Source organism: Protomyctophum bolini, assembly GCF_963924005.1.
Source record: "Protomyctophum bolini genome assembly, chromosome: 7".
Lineage (NCBI taxonomy): Eukaryota > Metazoa > Chordata > Actinopteri > Myctophiformes > Myctophidae > Protomyctophum > Protomyctophum bolini.
In genome coordinates, this window is record NC_137868.1 from 38,803,570 (window position 1) to 38,823,973 (window position 20,404).

A 20,404-nucleotide genomic window follows, 5' to 3' on the forward strand; every position below is an offset into this window, starting at 1 on the left:
TGCTGTTTTCTGTGTGACACCGGTGCGCAACCTAGTATAACTCAGGCTTTAGGTTGTTGCGGTCTTGGAATGAATTACTTGTGCAAGTTAGAAAAGTACTGTGCTGTAATAAAGCCATGGTGCCACAAACCTTAAAAGGTTGGTCAAATTCAGAGACTGTTTATGGACCTTAGAAAGTTACTTAATATATTAGTTTCCTTGATACTGTATTTGGAAGTTTGTTTCTGAACTAAATTATGTATTTGTGAATACTGTGTATAATACGGCACACTTTCAACACAAATTAGTAAATAGTAATTATTACTATTAATAAAATGATGAATTAAAGGTTTTAATACTTTTGTCTTATTTATTGTGTCAACCGTGAATTCCAGATCAGGCTCATACGTTCATTTAATAAAAAATAAATAACGGGACCTTCTCACGCCCACGTCCCATTCATGTACGCCGGTGCGCAGTGCGTGCGCAGCATCCTCCGTTACGCAAATGGCGTAGAACGACAGCGCACCAAAACGCTTACGCAAGAATAAACGGAGCAATACTGGATCGAGAATTCCATCTTCACGCAGAAAGCGTCTTCGTCGTTCAATTAAACGTGCGAACCGGGTCGTGTTGGACCAATGGAGACATAAATACTCTCTACTCTGCACAAGAAACAGCTGGTGGAAATTCAGTAATTCACAGTATTGCTTTGCATTTCATGTGATGTGAGAGCGCCGTGCTGCAGAAGGTAAGCGGATTCTCATGCTGTGGCTATGTGATCACCACCACCACCATATAAGGGTCTGGACCTTATTTTTAACTATGGTCTGGACGAGGTGTTTGCTACAATTCTACCGTTACGACCACCCTGCTAAATGCTATTCCGTACAAGCATGAAATGGAAGCGAAATAGGCGAACAGATGCACGGCACAAATCCCCCAATAATCCCTTCTGTCTGTTTGTTTTGGAGGTGGTAGCGTAACCGTTGCAGTGATGTAGAAAGAAATGTCCACAGCATGGTTGGTACCTAAGCTGACTGACTGTGACTAGTGACTGACACTATAAATAGACAGTGTTATTATTTAAATAACTATTTCCTGCCACAATGCATTAATATGTAATTTTGGCTTTAAAGTTTTTACCCTTTGTGGTCGACAACCATTAGGATTCTCAGGTAGCCACTTTAAGGGTGGCATTTATTGTGGTAGCTAGGCTTGCGATTGTATAGTAGATTTAAGAGTATTCCTGGCTGGCCACGCCCTCCATTTAATGTCTTTCCTTCCTGCATTAGTGCTGCCATTCCAATTGTATTTAAGAATTAAGATGTCATACAAAATACAGTAAAAACCAAATTCACAAAGGCCTATTTGGTGGGGATTGGGGAGCTATGAGCATTACTCTAATCTCTATTCCCCTTCCTAGACATTATTTGTGCATGTTGCTGTGCCTGGAGTGTGGAGAAAGAGCCTTGTAGGCGTGTAAAACCCTGCAGCCATGGTGAGGCTGGAGTTGGACCAGGTGATAATGAGAAGGTTGAAGGAGGATGACATACCAACAGTCAAAGCCCTCATCAAGGTGTGTAAAACCTTTCTTAAAAAAAAAAGTTTTAACTCAGGTGTGTGACAAGGTGCCCACTGCATTGAGTTCAAAAGTCAATGGCTGGCGCCATCTTGTGAGGTCTACCACTATTACAACAACATGGTGTGACATGTTCTCAAGGCATAACTCTGTGTGTGTGTGTGTGTGTGTGTGTGTGTGTGTGTGTGTGTGTGTGTGTGTGTGTCGCACAAAGTTCTTGGCAAGTGGAATAGTTTTTGAACGATACAAATCTTGTATGGGGGTCACTCTGGCACTAAATGTTTTAAGACGGCCCGGGATCCGTAATACATATTCATTTGGGAGTGCTTGAAAAAGTTGGAAACCACTGTCTGGGGCTACATTACCAAAGTGTCACTCAAGATTGTTTCTCTCTCTCTCCCCTTTGATGAATTGAAAATGGAGGACCCTGATGTAAACAAGTCTTAGTGCTTTTTCTGGTTTTATCCTCTTAGCAGTTTTTATATTGGACCTGTACATTCCTTGAAATGTACCTCATTCTGCAATCTGTTAATACAATTTTCAATCGATCGCTACCTCTTTCCTACAAACAAACGCACCCCTCCAGGAGGGCTGCGAGGGCACGGAGAACCGCCTGGTCCTCCACGTCGTCACTCGGCCCCTCTGTCTCTTCATGATGGCCACCGTGGCCTCCGTGCTGCGCTGTCTCCTCCACTCCTTCATCCTGGCGCTGGCCGTTCCGGTCTTCCTCCTCATCATCTTCCTCAAGCTCACCATGCCCAGGTCCGTGGGCGTGCTGGGCACCACGCGGCCCTACTGGGACTACGTGGGCAGCAGCTTCCGTGGCCCTCCGGAGGAGGAGGAGACCCTGTCTAACCCTTATTGCAGGATCAGTGGCAAGACCCCCAACTTGAGGAAGGTTGGTTGAGACTATACTGTATATTAATTAAATGTATCCACGTGCACTAGCATCCCTATTCTCGGCGCAACATTCACCAAAAATGGCAGATCTATGAGCTCACAAACATTTTGCATTGTAAGCTGATGGCTGAGCTATACGATTTTTGCCAAAATAGATTTGGTGTAGAGGGGGAAAAAAGAGCTGACCAAGTACAGTGTTATTTGACCAAGTATTCACCTGTGACCCTACACATAACTCACAGTAGCAGACGGGTACAATACAGTATGTAGAATTATATTATGTACACATTTAGAGAGTGCATTTGTCATGGTCAGCTGTTAAACTCTAAAGTCTGAATCATGAGCTAAAAACCATCAGGAAATAACAACAACCCTATAATAAAAAAAGACAAAGGTAGTAATTGTTTTAGCATCACTTGTTTTTTAGCTCAAAGATGGTGTTTTCCATTGTGGTTGTTGCTCATGCTTGCGTATGTGTGTGTATTGCTCATGCTTGTGTACGTGTGTTTATTGGGTTGTTTGTGGATAGTTAGTCATCACAAGCATTATACAACATCACCAGATATAGTGTGTCCTGTGAGCCTGGTGATTCACAGGGTCACAGGGTTTACTTGCTTTGTTTAATAATGAAGTATTTTGGCCGTGCTGCTGCCATTCACGTGTTTAGCATTAATGTTATATTTCTATCAATTTGCCAGCGGTGTTGTGAACTTGAATGAGGCTATTTTCATCTCTCATCAAGGCAAGACGCAGAATCCGAACAAAGGAAAAGGAGACGGAGATAATCGACCCGGAGAGGGAGCAAGCGGCCGGCCAGGTGTGGCTGGCCGAGTGCGACGGGGAGATCGTGGGCTGCGTGAGCCGGGAAGGCGAGACGCGAGCGCGCATCACCAGGATCTGCAGGGTGGTGGTTGGCTGCTGGTACAGACGGGAAGGCCTGGGCAAACTGCTGGTCCAGAGCTTGGAGGAGAGGGAGAGGGATCTGGGGACGCACAGGGTCTACGCCCACATCCCCTACCCCTCCAAGATAGGAGAGGTCTTCTTTAAGAAGCTGGGATACCGAGAGCTGGGAGACGAGGAGGGGGACGAGGACGAGCAAAAGCTGGAGAAGCCGGAGAAAGGTTTTTTGGGTTTCCCACTCACCAAAGTGTTTTACAAAGACCTGTGACAGGTTGGAGGGGCGGGCAGACGGACCTGTGACAGAGGGACTCACTGTAGCGGTGAACAGAAAAGAAGAAGAGAGACTGAAGGGGAAAAGAGAGACATTACACCCGTAATACATTTTATGCTCACAGCCTCCATGAGATATTGTCATTTATGCTTTGATTTGAATTACTAAACAGCCCATCGTGTCATTTAAAACATATATGTTTATATGAATGTAAATTAAGGGAATTATGTTACGTGTCCTTTTGATGACATCAATGGGATGATACGTTCAGCTGACAGTTGAGTCAGGGATATGTGTGAGATTGTGCATTTTTTTAAATGTTCAGAGAAATGCCACCTGAGAAGTAAAATAAATGTATGCATGAGGACTGCAGCGGGCTGGGCTAATTACAATTATGTTTTTCAGTTAATTTATTTGGTTTTTTATTTGTTATTTATTCCGGTATTCATTTGATGAATGTTTCACTGATTATTTTCATGAATATTTTAATAGTCACATACGTTATTTAAGTGAGCAAGACTTCATGCCGGTACAGTAACAGCACCTCTGTGTTAGTACTTACATCTATAAGTTGGACAGGTGATCAGATTTCCATTTTAGTTATAGTCACACAGACGTAATAATTATGCTAATATAAATAAGAATCCCAAATCCAGATCCTAAGGTCAGGTACAATTTCTGATTCTGTCATCTCTGTATTTCTAAACTTACTTCAGGCATTCAGGAATTCCAGAGTATTTGTAATCATGATGTTATTAATTGTATAATTATTTTAAGATGCACCTCAAGAACCTTTAAGAAGTTTGTAATAAAATGAAAATACATGAATTTGCAGTATTAACAGCCTTTTATCTTTTAGATAAAAGAGACCCCTTCTCTCTCACACCTGACTACATTTCTTTTTTATCCCACGATTTTGTAACCGATTTTTCACCCCTGTGTCAATCATCTAATGTGATCCTGGGCTCTACACACCCTCGTCCTCATATATGGGGGACAAGGGGAGAGCAACGTACTTGAACTCATGCTTCCTTCATGCCTGAGTGTCCAAGTTGCTCCTTTACACCTGACAGGGGGGAGTTTCCCTGGTTGGACGTAGCGCGTGGAAGGAACACGTTATTCCAACCAGTTCCTTTCCCCTCCATCAGGCGCCCCGGCTGGCCAGGGGAGGCAGTTCAGTAACGAGGATTACTGCATGTTTTTTGTGACCCCTAGGGGACACGGGGAGAACATGCAAACTCCACACAGAAAGGCCCTTTTGCCAACCCCGCCTTCGGGTATGGGCACTGATGACGGAGGAGGAAACACGCCACCAGCACCCACAGCGTCCAGAGCGGGAATCGAACCCAGGACCTTCTAGCTGTGAGGCGACAGCACTACCAACTGTTCCACCGTGCCCCCTGACTACATCATGCTTATGAGTCTGCAAAACTGTATGTACTTCCTTGTTCTATTGATGATTTATTTTCTCACTCCCCACCATAGATTTTTCCAAATTTCGTTCTTGATAAGGGCAAGATTGTGCATGACTAGACTAGAATAACGTTGTAACGCTGACCTTAATGTACCTGTACACAAGCCATTGTTTGCTGTGATCATTTGTGCGCGCACTTAAGCACAGCGTGTAAATCATACTTAGCTGCGGGGGCAGTGACGTGACCTGTATGGCGGTTGTGTGGTCATCAGGTGAATAACGTTTCTGAATGGGGGAGGCTTGACCTCACAGTCTCGTCTCTTCAGGCTAAACCTGAATATGGTCTCATTATAGTGACTCTATATATAGTTCTGCTAACCTCAGGCATACGATACAATTAGTGCACTTTCACATTCATCCACAGGATGTTTGTAGTGTACTACTGAGGCTAAGTGTGTGCGTGCAAGGGTCAATTTGGTTCATATAATGTAACTATAATTAATTACTTGTATACCTCACCGGACAAAGGTTTTGTTACACAAAATCTATTGATCATGCAAACAACCTCTGTAGTGGAGAATAACTACCCTTTGCTTATCTGATTCAATATAGAGGCACGATGTAGTGTCTCTGTGCGTAGGGTCGTTTTTACCTCCTAAAAAAGTATCTATTTTCTCTTCAGACACGCTTCCTGGTCATCATCAGGCATTTTTCTACATGACTGGCAACCAGTAGACACCTGTTAGCTGCTCCTCTAAGTGACTGATCGGTAACTATTATTGTTGTCAGGAAACAGATGTGAGTTCACGGCACTGGAAAGAAACCCTGTTTGTGACTGTGGTCATGTGTGTCTGCACGGTATGGCTGTGTGTGTGTGCGGTGTGTGAGAGAGCGTGTATGTGTGTGTAGGGTGTGGGCGGGTGGGTTTCGGAAAGTATGACTTGGCATTTCCTGCAGCCGGTTTCTGCCCCTGACTATGGGTTAAAATGCACAGCCATGTCTGCCCATAGCTCACTGTACTAATCCACCGTGGGTGCACACACAGCACACACAGACACAGTGCATGAGAGGAGTGGTACCGCACAGTGAGGTGTGGTCGTGCACGTGAGCGTTCATGTGTGACCGTGAGATGACCCTGGTCAGCTGTGGTCTAAGCCACAGAGGTCGGTAGGGAAGTGGTTAGATAGAGTTTGCCATCTAATGCAGTCTAGAAGACTGACATCGCCGTGCGAAGATGAATGTATCTCTCGAAGACACGCGCACACACACACACACACACACACACACACACACACACACACACACACACACACACACACACACGCACGCACGCACGCACGCACGCAGAGTTCTCAGTGCATTGTCAAAGTAGTGAAATGTGACGTGAGGCTGGTCACAGTTGACAACCAGTCGTTCTCTCATGCAGACACGCAAATAGGCACAAATGGGTTTAAATGTCGGGGGCACCGCACCATCAGAGGGTTGCATGGGATAAATTTGTTCCAGATGAGGTAGAACATATAGATTGCGTTAATGACATACTCACACAGATGGCTAGTGCGCGCTCGCAAACACACGCACACGCGCACGCATACGCGCACACACGCACACCAACACACACACACACACACACACACACACACACACACACACACACACACACACACACACACACACACACTGACACACATACACGCATGCAGATGAGCTCCAAAAACAGCCACCCTGGGAAACGGTGAATTCCCCAAACCGCAGAGTGCATGAGAGGGTGAGGGGAGCCATGGGAAAGCAGGGTGCCTGTGAAGCATGCAGAGAAACAGGATGGGGCCGACAGACAGAGAAGAGAGGAGAGCAGTAGAGGGAGAAGAAGAGAAGAGAAGAGAAGAGAAGAAAACATCCTGATTTGACCAATTTGGCCCAGGATGTATGACAGCATCTTATGGTTCAAAGGCCAATTGTGGGTGGGTTGAAGCTTGAAAGCTGCAGTAGGTGCGTGTGTGGCATGGCTGTGTTCGTGCACACACACACACACACACACACACACACACACACACACACAGAGAGAGAGGTTGGTCAAAGCTGGTCGCCCTGTCTAGCCTGTTTATATACAGTCAGTCTATGTGGAGACTTTGGATGAGGGTGGTCGGTCACACAGCGCTTCGCTCCAGATTGACACACTTTGGGAAAACCCTAAATCAGAAGTCTGGGTACTGTAGGTACTGTATAAGTGACAGCTAGGGCCTACGAGATCTGGGGGTACGCCCATGGTCCACCCCACCCCCTCCTCCCATCCCCCATCCCTGGGGCCCCAAAAGGGGGAAGACTGGCTGGGTGGAAAGGTTGAGAAGGAGGAGAAGGGGGAGGGTTGGGCCTGCTAACTGAGCCGGCATCAAGGCGAGAAGGTATCTGGAAGTTTTTTATTTTAATGACCTGGGAAAACCAAAGTGGAGCGGCCGGTGACTGGGTGAGCTTTTCACCGGGTTTGGAAAGTTCCAGCCATTTGGCTGAGTTCACTGACGTTCGCAAGAAACTCCCAAAGGTTACAAAGCACGTCAAACACTCCTGGATTCATGTGTGGTCGCCCCAGTTGTTTTTGAACATTCTGCATTGTGTAATGTCTCCCCAGTAAAATCTTTTTTATTGCCTCATATTAAACCCCATTATGGTCGCACTTCAATCATTACGCAATAAAGTTATTTTCCACCACACATACACACACACGTAGACTGTGTCTAAATTAGAGACAATGCTGTAAAGACATTACAAATGAACACATAATTTATGGTTTGAATTGTTTTGCAGAATAACAGCAACAGGATCCAGCTGTGTCATTGCTATCAGCCCTCCCCTTGGCCGTCTTTCTATCCAACCAGAGAGTGTCTTTCTGAATGTAAGCTGCTGTTTATGTTTAGAATGTACTGTATGTGGTCTCTGTCCCCACCCTCATCACCCCCCACCAGCACGCCCTACAGTTACACTCACCCTCATCACAGCACCTGCTCCATTATCTGTTTTGTGTGTCTCTCGAAATGATTACTAAACTAGACAGGTGAGCAAAATGGATACATTGTTGTATCAATTTATTTTTGACACATCATGTGCAGCGTTGTTTGCATATCGTTTAACAGAATAACATTTGCATATTGTTGGCATGAGACTAATTAGACTATTTATGCGTAACTTGGTATAGTAGATATATTAGAACAATAACCGTGACAACGTTCCAACAGTGTCTAGGGGCGTTATTAGTACGTTTCAGTGATAATATGATGAATAACTTTCGCTTACTTTCATTAATTGCTGTATATGTGAAACTGAGAGTGTTTGCCGACTGCTATATAAATTTCCACCATTCGTCGGGAAACTACATTACATTAGTTCATTTTATTCATTCAGTTGCATTAACTCAGTGATTCATTAGTAAGTGGTAAGCTATTTCAATCGACTTAACATATAGTGGTATTTTGGTTATGGTTATATATTGTTTAAAACAATATTTAATGTGTTCCTTCTTTTTCTATCTCAGTGTGCTTTTGGGTCAGAAGAAGTTCATCTTCCACTATAAGAACGTGCGCTGGGCATGGGGTCGAAATGAAACGTACCTCTGCTTCGTGGTGAAGAGGAGAGTGGGACCCAACTCCCTCTCCTGTGACTTTGGACTGCAACTGCCACGTGGAGGTGAGGGAAGAATACGACATTCAGAAGCAAGAGTACAGAGAATGAATACCTTCTATTTATTTATTAACGATCTGTTATCTATCTATATTCAAGCTTTATATCCAGGGATGAGTAAAACTCTTTTGTAAGAAAGAATACCCATCTCCATTGGATCAAACAGGGGTTAATTGCATTGCTCAAGTACACATTGACATTACTGATGGATGATGGGTGGAGGGTTGTTTCTAAATTCACTTTGACCCAGCGAGATGGATTCTCCTCCATTCCAAGGCCATTTACTACAAGCTCCGCCCAGTCCAGCCCAGTCCACATTCTCACTCCCAACTTGTCGGCCACTTGGTCGAGTGCCAAGGTGACCCTCCGATGCCCGGGTCTAGCATCTTCAAGATCGCATTTAGACTTCATTAGATATAGCATTAGATATACCTCCTTTAACTCCATTAAATTAGCCACAGAGATAAGATATTGTTATCTGTCAAGACTGTAATTGTCGGCCTGGGCCGTGGCTCAGCGGTCCAGGCACCTTAAGGCACCGATAATCCATGCAGTCTGGCAGTGTGCCGCGGGTTTGACTCCCGATCCTGACGGCATGTCACCTGCATCTCTCTCCCCATTTCCTGTCAGCCTACTGTCTATCCCTCCATAAAAAAAATAGGCGAAAGCCACAAAAAACATAATACAAAAAAAGAAAAAGACTGTCATTGTCTCCATCAGGCCGAAGAGTATGTTTGGAGAGAGTATGTTTTGCCCCCCTGTCAGTCCGTACTCCGTTCTTCCGAGGAGACCTCGGGGCAGACCAAGGCGCAGATGGAGGGATTACATCGACTCACTGGCCTTGGAATGCCTCGGGATCCCCAGGAGGAAGTCACTAACGTTGCTCTGGAGAGGAATGTCTGGAGCTCTCTGGTGGAGCTGTTGCCCCGCGACCCGACTACGGATAAGCGGTTGAAGATGGATGGATGGTTATAGTTATCGCCTGGTTCCAGATGAATCTGGTTCTCCCACAATTGAATCGGGCCAGACTTAATCTGCCTGCGGCAATATGCATTGCAAAGGCAGATGCGAGGCTACATGCGATGCGAGGCTACATTTTCAGTACGTTGAGGAATGCTATACCCTTGACCAAACTACCATATTTGACGAGATATAGGACTTTTGCTTATATCACGCCGTCTCTGTCCCCATGCACAGCTGCTGTTCCTTGGCCACCTGGGAGCCCTGTGCCGACTACTCTGTCACCTGGTTCTGCTCGTGGTCTCCATGCGCCGACTGTTCTCTTATAGGCTGGCCCAGTTCCTCAGCCAGACCCCCAACCTGCGCCTCCGCTTCTGTAGAGTCTGAGGACGCTGAAAAGGGCAGGTGTACAGATCACTGTCATGAACTACAAAGGTTAGAAAGAGGGTTCTGCGCGCGCGTGTGTGTGTGTGTGTGTGTGTGTGTGTGTGTGTGTGTGTGTGTGTGTGTGTGTGTGTGTGTGTCGGTTATCTATCAGGTATTGGCCAAAATGGCAATGGGCAACAGACAGACAGAAACATGAACATATGTTACTGTGTCTTTCTAGACTATACTACTATTGTTGGCAAACCTTCGTGGCTCACAGACAGAGCAGCTTCAAGGCCTGGGCTGATCTGTACCAGAACTCTGTCCGTCTGGCCAGGAAACTCTACCACATCCTCCAGGTAAAAAACACTACATAAATAACAAACTTAAAGCTCTACTTAACAACCGTGATGGGGGGAAAGGCTAGTTGAAATAAATTATATCTTAGCTTTTCACTTAAAGGACAACTTTAGTTTTTTTCAACCAAGGTTCATGTTTTAGGTTGTTATTAAAGAAAGTAAAAGATGAGTGTTATTTTTTTTCATTTGCTGCTTTCTTTCGTTTTAGGGATTTTAGCTGTTTTTGACAGGGGGGCGGGGGCATGGGGCTAAATACGTTTTTTTTTTACAACATTTAATAGCGATTTCTTTTTTAAATATTTACTATAGTCCTACTAGACCGAAAGAAATTAAATCTGGCCACAAAAGATCACGGGATCTACTGAATGTGTCAAACTGACATATTGAGCCTATGACACACAGTGTGGCTTCCCCCCAGTAGGCTACCTTCACATTCAGTATATCCTGTGATCTTTTGTGGCCAGATTTAATTTCTTTGGGTCTAGTAGGACTATAGTAAATATTAAAAAAATAAATCGCTATAAAATGTTGTAAATAAATACATATTTAGCCCCATGCTCGAATGCCCCCCTGTCAAAAACAGCTAAAATCACTAAAACTGAAGAAAGCAGCAATTTCTTTTTAACACTCATATTTTACTTTCTCTAATAACAACCTAAAACATGAACCTTTTTCCTCTTTCTTTTCTTTCATGTTCATTATTCCCCCCTCCCACATTTTATTTCATTAATTTCTATTTATTTCTCCCCCTTTTTTTCTTTTCTTTTCATCTCTCTATCTCCCCTTCTATTTCTCAGCCTTGTGAGACAGAGGATTTAAGAGATACATTCAAGCTTCTTGGGTTGTGAACTGTCCACATCCGCATGGTGCTGATATGGAAGTGAAAGGTGTTGACCATTAGTGCAACTATACTAGCCTACTGAAAACTGAACTGAGATTTAAAAAAAATGTGAACTGTGAGAATGTGAGAAAAGAGAGTTGACATTTGCTAACAATACAAATGATTGTTGAGAATGTTTTTCTTTTATAATAAAATAAGATTTTGTGAGAAATTGTGTTGCTTTTTTATGTTATGCATTTATTATCTATTATCTGCTGCTATGAAGCGCTATTTTCGCGTTTCATAAATGGTAGGCTCTACCGCTCTAGGCTGCGGCCCACGGCCGCCGGCGCCTATACAATTGCAATATTATTTCAGGAGATAACGGGTGCGCAGGTGCGCATCTACACTGTCTATTACGCTCACGTCGCATGATTCAACGCACACACACACACACACACACACACACACACACGGGCACCGCTCTCACGGACAGACACCGAATGAATTATTAACGAGTCAAGATGGCGACCGAGGGCGAGTACGAGTCGATCCTCTGTGTGAAACCCGATGTCTGTGTTTACCGGATCCCACCGAGGGCGTCGAACCGGAGTGTCAGGTGAGTGCATGGCCATGACCATCGTCCATCGCCATCAACATCCTGGCCCGTTTAGAAACAGCAGCCGCTGATGTAGACAGAGACCGTGAGCATCAACTAGAGCTATACCCCACCAGGGTGCCATCCATCATGCATTGCATCCTCACGCGACGCGGTGTCCGTTACTTATGTCGGTTGTGGTTGCGCGTAATTGCGCGTCGAAGGTCACGGAAACATAAACACAGTGTTTACGACTAGCTCGGGGCGTCAAGGTTAACGTTAAATGTGTGGACGATAGGCTGCTACATCCCTCCACCCATCCACCTGCTGTCCTGCTGTGTGTTGTAACCTGTCACTGTCTGTGTGTCACTGCATGTCTGTCAGCCTGCGCTGCACTCCCAGTCTCAACACGCAGAAATTCTGCTGACGGCGCACGAACGTGACTTTTAGCCAGGCAGAGATGGTTCAAGTATGAATCACTTATACTCAGAGTCAGAAAGACCGTCACATATACGAACCAGCAGCACAATATGTAGCCTATATAGGTCCTAAGAAAGAGCCAATAAAAAACGTGAGGCATAGACGCGGTTCAGTGGCCGTACAAAGATATGTTGTTTGTTTACATACGGTGCAGGTTTTGGGTGGTTCGTTTGTGATCGCATCCTACACCCCGACTGGAGCCCGTTAAGACCAAACAGCCAAACAGTAGCGGCCATAGGTCTGTGATTAGTGACACGTGAGATGTTATATTATGATTGATTGTTTAACCAGCGACCACGCACTGCGTGTGTGTCGTGATCTAGTATAGATCTACTAGTAGTAAGGGCGACGATGACGTCATATCTCCAGCCCCCTAGGTCAGAGACATGCTCGTCCAATATATCGAGCCACGTCTCTCTCTCTCTCTCTCTCTCTCTCTCTCTCTCTCTCTCTCTCTCTCTCTCTCTCTCTCTCTCTCTCTCTCTCTCTCTCTCTCTCTCTCTCTCTCTCTCTCTCTCTCTCTCACACACACACACACACACACACACACATTAGAAATGAATTATGTAGACTATTTATTAGGACATATTTGTGACCCTAATCCACATCCACAGGACCACCAGCCACCATGCACCACTCTAATATCAACAGACATTTTAAAACAATTAGCCTAGTAGTTAGTATAACACAGATGGTGTCTCTATAGCTAACTACCATTTTCAAATGTTATAGACCAGTGGTTCCCAACATATTCTCAATCAGGGCCCATTTGAAAATTGAAAAAGTATTTGCGGTTTTTACACACAAACTACAGTATCATGTTTTTCTCCCCTCAATGATCATCGGCAATTATTTGGGGCCCACTTGCAATACCCTCGGCTAAGGCTTGCGGTAACAGTAATCCTTTGGAAGTTGGGAAATGCTGTTATAGACCCATGAATATAGACCATTATACATTACACATAACAGTGGGACAGTTTAAGCCTTTTTTTATTCAGGTGCTACTGTAGTACAAGAAATGACTGATGTTTCGGATCTTTTGATCTTCCTCATGAGTCACAAGAAATGTGTCTTCAGTACAGTGGTTCTTTGGGGGTGGTTGAGGTGCTATTGGTTCTACAGTGGGTCTTTGGGGTGGTTGAGGTGCTATTGGTTCTACAGTGGGTCTTTGGGGTGGTTGAGGTGCTATTGGTTCTACAGTGGGTCTTTGGGGTGGTTGAGGTGCTATTGGTTCTACAGTGGGTCTTTGGGGTGGTTGAGGTGCTAGTATACAATACACTGTATTGTATGCTGAAGATGATCTTTGTACAGCAGCAGTGCTGTATTGAATACAGCACTGCTACAAAGATCATCTTCAGCCCCTGTATGGTTCTTTAGACTAGGTTCTCTGCTGGTCCTTCAGCTTAGTTTAGGGACCTATGCAGGGTTCTTGTCTTCTCTCATGTCTCTTGCTTATTGCGGTTCCTTCCTATATGACTCTGCTCCAGCGACAGCGTGCTGCTATCTACATCTCTCATTGGCTTTGTCTCTCACAGGGCAGCTGACTGGAAGCTGGACACTCCTGATTGGACAGGACGCATGCGTGTCACAGCCCGTGGCAAAGTGGCTTACGTGAAGCTGGAGGACAAGATTTCCGGTGAGAGAGAGAGAGAGAGAGATGTGATATGATATGATATGAGTATCATGATGATTCATCGCTGTATTCAATGTCACTTTTTTTTAAAGGAGACCTGGCTGCATGCCATGGTTTTTATCTTTTTTCATAAATGTAGTAGCCAATTATTTTTTACCCCATTTTACTCCCCAATTCAGTTTTAAGCGAATTCATTCCTCCCCAGACCCCAAACACCCCCCCTGTGTTGTCACTGCTGTTGTATCCCACGGGCTCGCCTGCCAGTGAGGAGCCCCAACCGGGAGGCCGTACGTAGAGCCTTCGTCCTACTCCTCCCCTCCCGATACTGTATGTCCCTCTGGGTTATGGGATCTAAACAGCCGATATGTCCCTCTGGGTTATGGGATCTAAACAGCCGATACTGTATGTCCCTCTGGGTTATGGGATCTAAACAGCCGATATGTCCCTCTGGGTTATGGGATCTAAACAGCCGATACTGTATGTCCCTCTGGGTTATGGGATCTAAACAGCCGATATGTCCCTCTGGGTTATGGGATCTAAACAGCCGATACTGTATGTCCCTCTGGGTTATGGGATCTAAACAGCCGATATGTCCCTCTGGGTTATGGGATCTAAACAGCCGATACTGTATGTCCCTCTGGGTTATGGGATCTAAACGGCCGATACTGTATGTCCCTCTGGGTTATGGGATCTAAACAGCCGATACTGTATGTCCCTCTGGGTTATGGGATCTAAACAGCCGATATGTCCCTCTGGGTTATGGGATCTAAACAGCCGATATGTCCCTCTGGGTTATGGGATCTAAACAGCCGATACTGTATGTCCCTCTGGGTTATGGGATCTAAACAGCCATACTGTATGTCCCTCTGGGTTATGGGATCTAAACGGCCGATACTGTATGTCCCTCTGGGTTATGGGATCTAAACAGCCGATACTGTATGTCCCTCTGGGTTATGGGATCTAAACAGCCGATACTGTATGTCCCTCTGGGTTATGGGATCTAAACAGCCGATACTGTATGTCCCTCTGGGTTATGGGATCTAAACAGCCGATACTGTATGTCCCTCTGGGTTATGGGATCTAAACAGCCGATATGTCCCTCTGGGTTATGGGATCTAAACAGCCGATACTGTATGTCCCTCTGGGTTATGGGATCTAAACAGCCGATATGTCCCTCTGGGTTATGGGATCTAAACAGCCGATACTGTATGTCCCTCTGGGTTATGGGATCTAAACGGCCGATACTGTATGTCCCTCTGGGTTATGGGATCTAAACAGCCGATACTGTATGTCCCTCTGGGTTATGGGATCTAAACGGCCGATACTGTATGTCCCTCTGGGTTATGGGATCTAAACAGCCGATACTGTATGTCCCTCTGGGTTATGGGATCTAAACAGCCGATATGTCCCTCTGGGTTATGGGATCTAAACAGCCGATATGTCCCTCTGGGTTATGGGATCTAAACAGCCGATACTGTATGTCCCTCTGGGTTATGGGATCTAAACAGCCATACTGTATGTCCCTCTGGGTTATGGGATCTAAACGGCCGATACTGTATGTCCCTCTGGGTTATGGGATCTAAACAGCCGATACTGTATGTCCCTCTGGGTTATGGGATCTAAACAGCCGATACTGTATGTCCCTCTGGGTTATGGGATCTAAACAGCCGATACTGTATGTCCCTCTGGGTTATAGCAAAGATGTCATTTGGAAACATGTGGTCATTCCTTTGGGTTATGGGAATGATGTCACTTGTAAACACAGCTCTTTGCAAGTTGTTTTTATAGGCAACAAGCGGCGGAATGCTACTCAGTACACCTTTAAAATACTCAAACGTAGCCGACATTTTGGACACAACTACCTGCAGGCCGAATGCACACGTTCAAGAAAAACAACATTAAGATTCCAAAAGCCTAGCTAGCTACACCACACTGGCCCCAAGAGGTTTGAAATGAGCAACATTACCATCCTTAGAGGCCTGCGCTCTCAAAAGTGGAGCTGTAGGTGAAAATATATATATATGTTTTTATTTTAAGATATTCTTTGGGCTTCTGCCTTTATTGATAGGATACAGTGGAGAGAGACCGTAAACAGGGAGACAGAGACTGGGAGTGACATGCAGCAAAGGGGGGATCGAGATCGGGATTCGAACCCACGACACCCTGTCAGGCATGCGCCTATGGTATGCGCCTGGAAAAAGATACAATTAATAATTATTATTAGTGCCAGAATTGGGGAGTGGCTATGCTATATTCATTGTATATTAACTATAAGAAGCTATAAGGTCAAATACAATAAAGTATCATGAATTTAAGTGAGGGGCACGAGGGGCACTTTATCCAGTTGAAACTAAGTTGCCATTCCCAGCAGAGGAATTATAGGCGTTGGATCAATGCTGTGACTCAAGTACTCGGGGGTTGAGTACGATGGTTGTCCTTCTCTCCCACAGGGGAGCTCTTCGCCCAGGCTCCAGTGGACGAATACCCCGGCATCGCCGTGGAAACCGTCAGCGACTCCAGTCGCTACTTTGTGCTCCGCATCCAGGATGAGAATGGTGGGTGGAGTTTGTTGCTAAGCAGTCAGACAACTGTCAAGAAGACAGAACTGTACAAAAGGAGGAGAGGACAGAGTCATGACTCTGATGAAGACAGCATAGGTCGAAACGTTTTCTATACTAGCACCTAATAAAAGGCTTAAAATGTCCGTGCTGCTCCAGTGTCCTCTCCTCCTTCTGCATTAAGTGTCCTTCTCCTGTGATGCACCAGACCGGCCAATGGTACTAGACTCCCTTTGTACAGAACTAAATAGGAGTAGGCAGTAGCCATGAACCGCAGAAGTATGTGTATTTTGTATTTAAAAAATCGAACTAAACAAGCTAGTGCCTCTTGATATGAGGTAGAGGTAACTAGACTACAAATGTTCTTAAAACCTGCTATTAAGAGGATTTTGTTTGTAATTCAGCAAACATCTTCTCCTGTGTGTGTGTGTGTGTGTGTGTGTGTGTGTGTGTGTGTGTGTGTGTGTGTGTGTGTGTGTGTGTGTGTGTGTGTGTGTGTGTGTGTGTGTGTGACGTGTGTGTGTGTGTGTGTGTGTGTGTGCGTGTCAGGCCGCAGTGCATTCATAGGCATTGGCTTTGGAGACAGAGGAGATTCCTTTGACTTCAACGTTGCACTTCAGGACCACTTCAAGTACGTGCAGTAGCTTCTCCATCATAGACCATTATAAAACATAACTGATGCAATAATATGCCATAATGATCACCCACCTGGATTACCCACATGTCTGTGCAAACAGCTAATAGTAAAGACTCCATGGGTCACGACTCTGTAAGTGACCAGATGTAAGTGTCAGGAACAGGAATAGAAAAGGTGGATTTAATTATTATTATTATTATTATTTTTAGATTAGTTTTAAGCTTTTCTGCCTTTATTGATAGTTAGAAGTGAAGAGAGGGAGAGAGACAGGGAGAGACAAAGGTCGTCATATGAATAGGATTGGAAGGCGCTGTCAGGCCAGAGCCTACTGTATGTGGCATGTGCCTGGACTGTATACTAGGCCAGCGGGCACCCCCAAAGTGGAAGGCTTTGAACCTGAACCTGATTAATTAATTGGTCAGCACACTAACTGGATGAGCCAGCAAGGTGCCCCAATGGAATATCGCAGTTGATTATAATTGTTCATTGTCATTTGATTCACTCTGCACTTCTTTCTTTGTCTCTCTATGAACCTTCTTTCTCTCTGCTAGGTGGGTGAAGCAGGACGATGAGTTCAGTAAACAGGCTCTTTTACCCCCAGACACTTCCCCTAAACTGGACCTGGGCTTTAAAGCGGGACAGACCATCACTCTCAATATTGGGGTAACAATTAATATACTAAATTGTTTCATGGTCTGTCTAATAGTGCTTGTCTGATGCCTGACATTATTAGAATTATTAGTTGAGCCTAGCAAAGTGCTAGTGCGAAACGATTACGCTTGCATGTTTTGTTTTGTTTTTGTCTGCAAATATTCCAAAAGAGAGTGCTAAAAATGCCAAAACAAATGGCAGATGGCTGAAAGATGGCCCTGTGTTTCAACTACACACAGAATGCCTAGTTTCCATTGCCTTTTTAAGCAGATTTCCTGACAGTTGAAAACTTGACAGTTTTTCTTTATTTAGACATGACAGTGTAGAGAGAGAGAGACATTGAATTGCTATGTTATGTATTCTGAACCTGGTATAAACAGCTGCTGTGATGTGGTTGGTTGGTTGGTTATTAACTCATTTACTGACAGAATTGATTCTCGCTGCGTTTAGCTTCTGCCACGTCTTTTCAGCCGGACGTTTTATTTTGAAGACCCCAAATTCACAACCCCTGAACCGTTAGGCTAACTTTAGCCGTGATATTTTTTTATAAGTCACCTGAAACGTTAATATTGTAACCGCAAGGCAGCATTATGAGCCGTGAACATCACCGTCAAAATCAAAGTCGTCCTTGGCATGTCAAGCTCTTACCATGTAGTGGCATGAGCTGTGATTGGTCCACCATTTATTGATATTCTTGAAGTTTACTGTAGATGTATCTGTTTTTTCCCCGCACGCACGCGCACACACGCACGTGCTCTCACACACACACACACACACACACACACACACACACACACACACACACACACACACACACACACACACACACACACACACACACACACACACACACTCCAATTCTATTACCCCTCTAGCAAGAAAGAAAGAAGCCCAAAGCCCGCCCTCAGAGCTCAGGGGGCTTCGGGCTCCTCCCTCCTCCTCCCTGCAAGGGAGGACTCGTCGCCCCGCCGCCAGCTTCCACAACGACCGATAATAACAACACAGAGCCGTCTCCAGAAGGAACTGAGTCTGACACAGGTACAACATTTGAACAAAGACCCTTTTCATAATACACAAATTATGTCTGCCATAATAATCTCTAATACCCAATCTATCTGTATCTGAGTTATTGAGTTATATACATTTCTCTATTTTCTGCTGCTTGTACAGTATATAATGTATCGTATAGCACCGAAGTCTGACGTCAATATCGTTTGAGGGCGCAAATCCACGGGTTCATGTACTTTTTTATTTGCATTGTAATCCCCATAGGGTTTTTTTTAGATCGCCTCATATAAGAACTGTGTTTGAAAAATAAACATTTAATCCCGGCCGTTTCACTCATATGGATATGAAGAATCAACTGACTGAGGGAAAACGCTATTGTTACTGCTACTGAATTAGTTACATTTTCGCTAGAAACAGACTGTATCATATCTGAGTCGCAAACAATACAGAGACACCTCCCTGACAATAACGCAGAGACAGCTTCTTTATTTTTGGACCACAATGCTTATATACTTATGCTTATACTTCCGTGAACCAGGGGAATCGAGGGGATGAGGACTTAGGCGTTAGGACTTCGGAGCTCTATTACATTCTATTCTATTTTGTTCTGTGTTGTTTCTAAGGTTGCTTGCTAGATCTGGACGCTAGTAACTCTACCTCAGTGGCTCCGAACAGCTTCAAGCCCACAGCCAGCTCTGACCTGTGGGGAGACTTTGATTCAGCGACCGAACAGTGAAAGAAGATGACGGGAGATTCTCTTTTCGTTTTCCTCACCTCTCTTGTCTTTTCTATGAATTGATTTAGTGCTTTTTAAAAATTATCATTCCAATTGTGGGTACCCACCACCCAGTAGGTATATACGTCTCTTCCAGAATCATCTAAAAACCAGTTTTCTTTCTGTGCAGTTCTGTTCTTCAGACTCCCACAACGCCTTTCTCCCGAACAACACCTTTGCGCCACATTCCACTGGACTGCACAGTCCACTCCCATCCCTGCCTCGTGCACCACGTCCCCTAAATCAGTGGTTCTCAACCTTTTCAGCCAGTGCCACCCTGAGAAGCACTTGGAATGTAGGAGTTGAGGCATTTAATTTAGTTTGACTCAGTTAGATATTTTGAAAATAGCTGATCTACAAGCTCACTTGCCCCCCCCCCCCCCCCCTGGGGGTCCCGGCCCACAGGTTGAGAACCACTGCCCCTAAATGTTATACTTTTCTTAATGGACGTGTGTGTGGCAGGGAGGTGACACCTTCAGCCATTTATAATTGCATATCACGTATTTTAGTTTCCATAACTAGACATGCTGGTAATTATGGAGACATTTCCTCCAGGAAAACCATAGGTCATACCCTCCGCCGCACCTTGGCACACTCCATCCACACCGCTCTCCTCTCTCTCTCTCTCTCTCTCTCTCTCTCTCTCTCTCTCTCTCTCTCTCTCTCTCTCTCTCTCTCTCTCTCTACACCTTTTTCCATCCGTCCATCTACTACCTCCTTCTCTCCGTCGCACAAGCTTCCATTTCTCCACTTTCCCCCCATTCCATCTTTTTCATTCACGCCTTGCCCGGGTGCCCCCCCCGCCCCACCCACATCCCTGTTTTTTTACATTTGATTTCCT

At 45.0% G+C, this 20,404-nt stretch overlaps 3 protein-coding genes across 3 annotated transcripts; all 3 read left to right on the forward strand.

The window, feature by feature from the left end:
• The first annotated feature begins 526 nt into the window (after positions 1-526).
• On the forward strand, positions 527-3,943 carry nat14 (N-acetyltransferase 14 (GCN5-related, putative)). The gene is made up of 4 exons (XM_080767645.1): positions 527-730; positions 1,406-1,558; positions 2,148-2,459; positions 3,204-3,943. The coding sequence occupies exons 2-4, from the start codon at positions 1,478-1,480 to the stop codon at positions 3,627-3,629; spliced, it is 819 nt and encodes a 272-aa protein (XP_080623771.1). The 5' UTR covers positions 527-730; positions 1,406-1,477; the 3' UTR covers positions 3,630-3,943.
• A 4,132-nt stretch (positions 3,944-8,075) lies between these two features.
• aicda (activation-induced cytidine deaminase) lies at positions 8,076-11,323 on the forward strand (the record flags this gene model as incomplete). Its single annotated transcript, XM_080768324.1, is given in 7 exon segments — positions 8,076-8,095; positions 8,573-8,707; positions 9,916-10,003; positions 10,006-10,053; positions 10,059-10,113; positions 10,288-10,403; positions 11,201-11,323. Coding segments are annotated over 7 exon segments (513 nt in total). The 3' UTR covers positions 11,252-11,323.
• Positions 11,324-11,717: 394 nt separating this feature from the next.
• LOC308318015 (adaptin ear-binding coat-associated protein 1-like) lies at positions 11,718-20,181 on the forward strand. Its single transcript, XM_080767369.1, has 7 exons — positions 11,718-11,842; positions 13,837-13,937; positions 16,385-16,489; positions 17,042-17,123; positions 17,681-17,792; positions 18,656-18,818; positions 19,412-20,181. The coding sequence occupies exons 1-7, from the start codon at positions 11,748-11,750 to the stop codon at positions 19,522-19,524; spliced, it is 771 nt and encodes a 256-aa protein (XP_080623495.1). The 5' UTR covers positions 11,718-11,747; the 3' UTR covers positions 19,525-20,181.
• Positions 20,182-20,404: the final 223 nt, after the last annotated feature.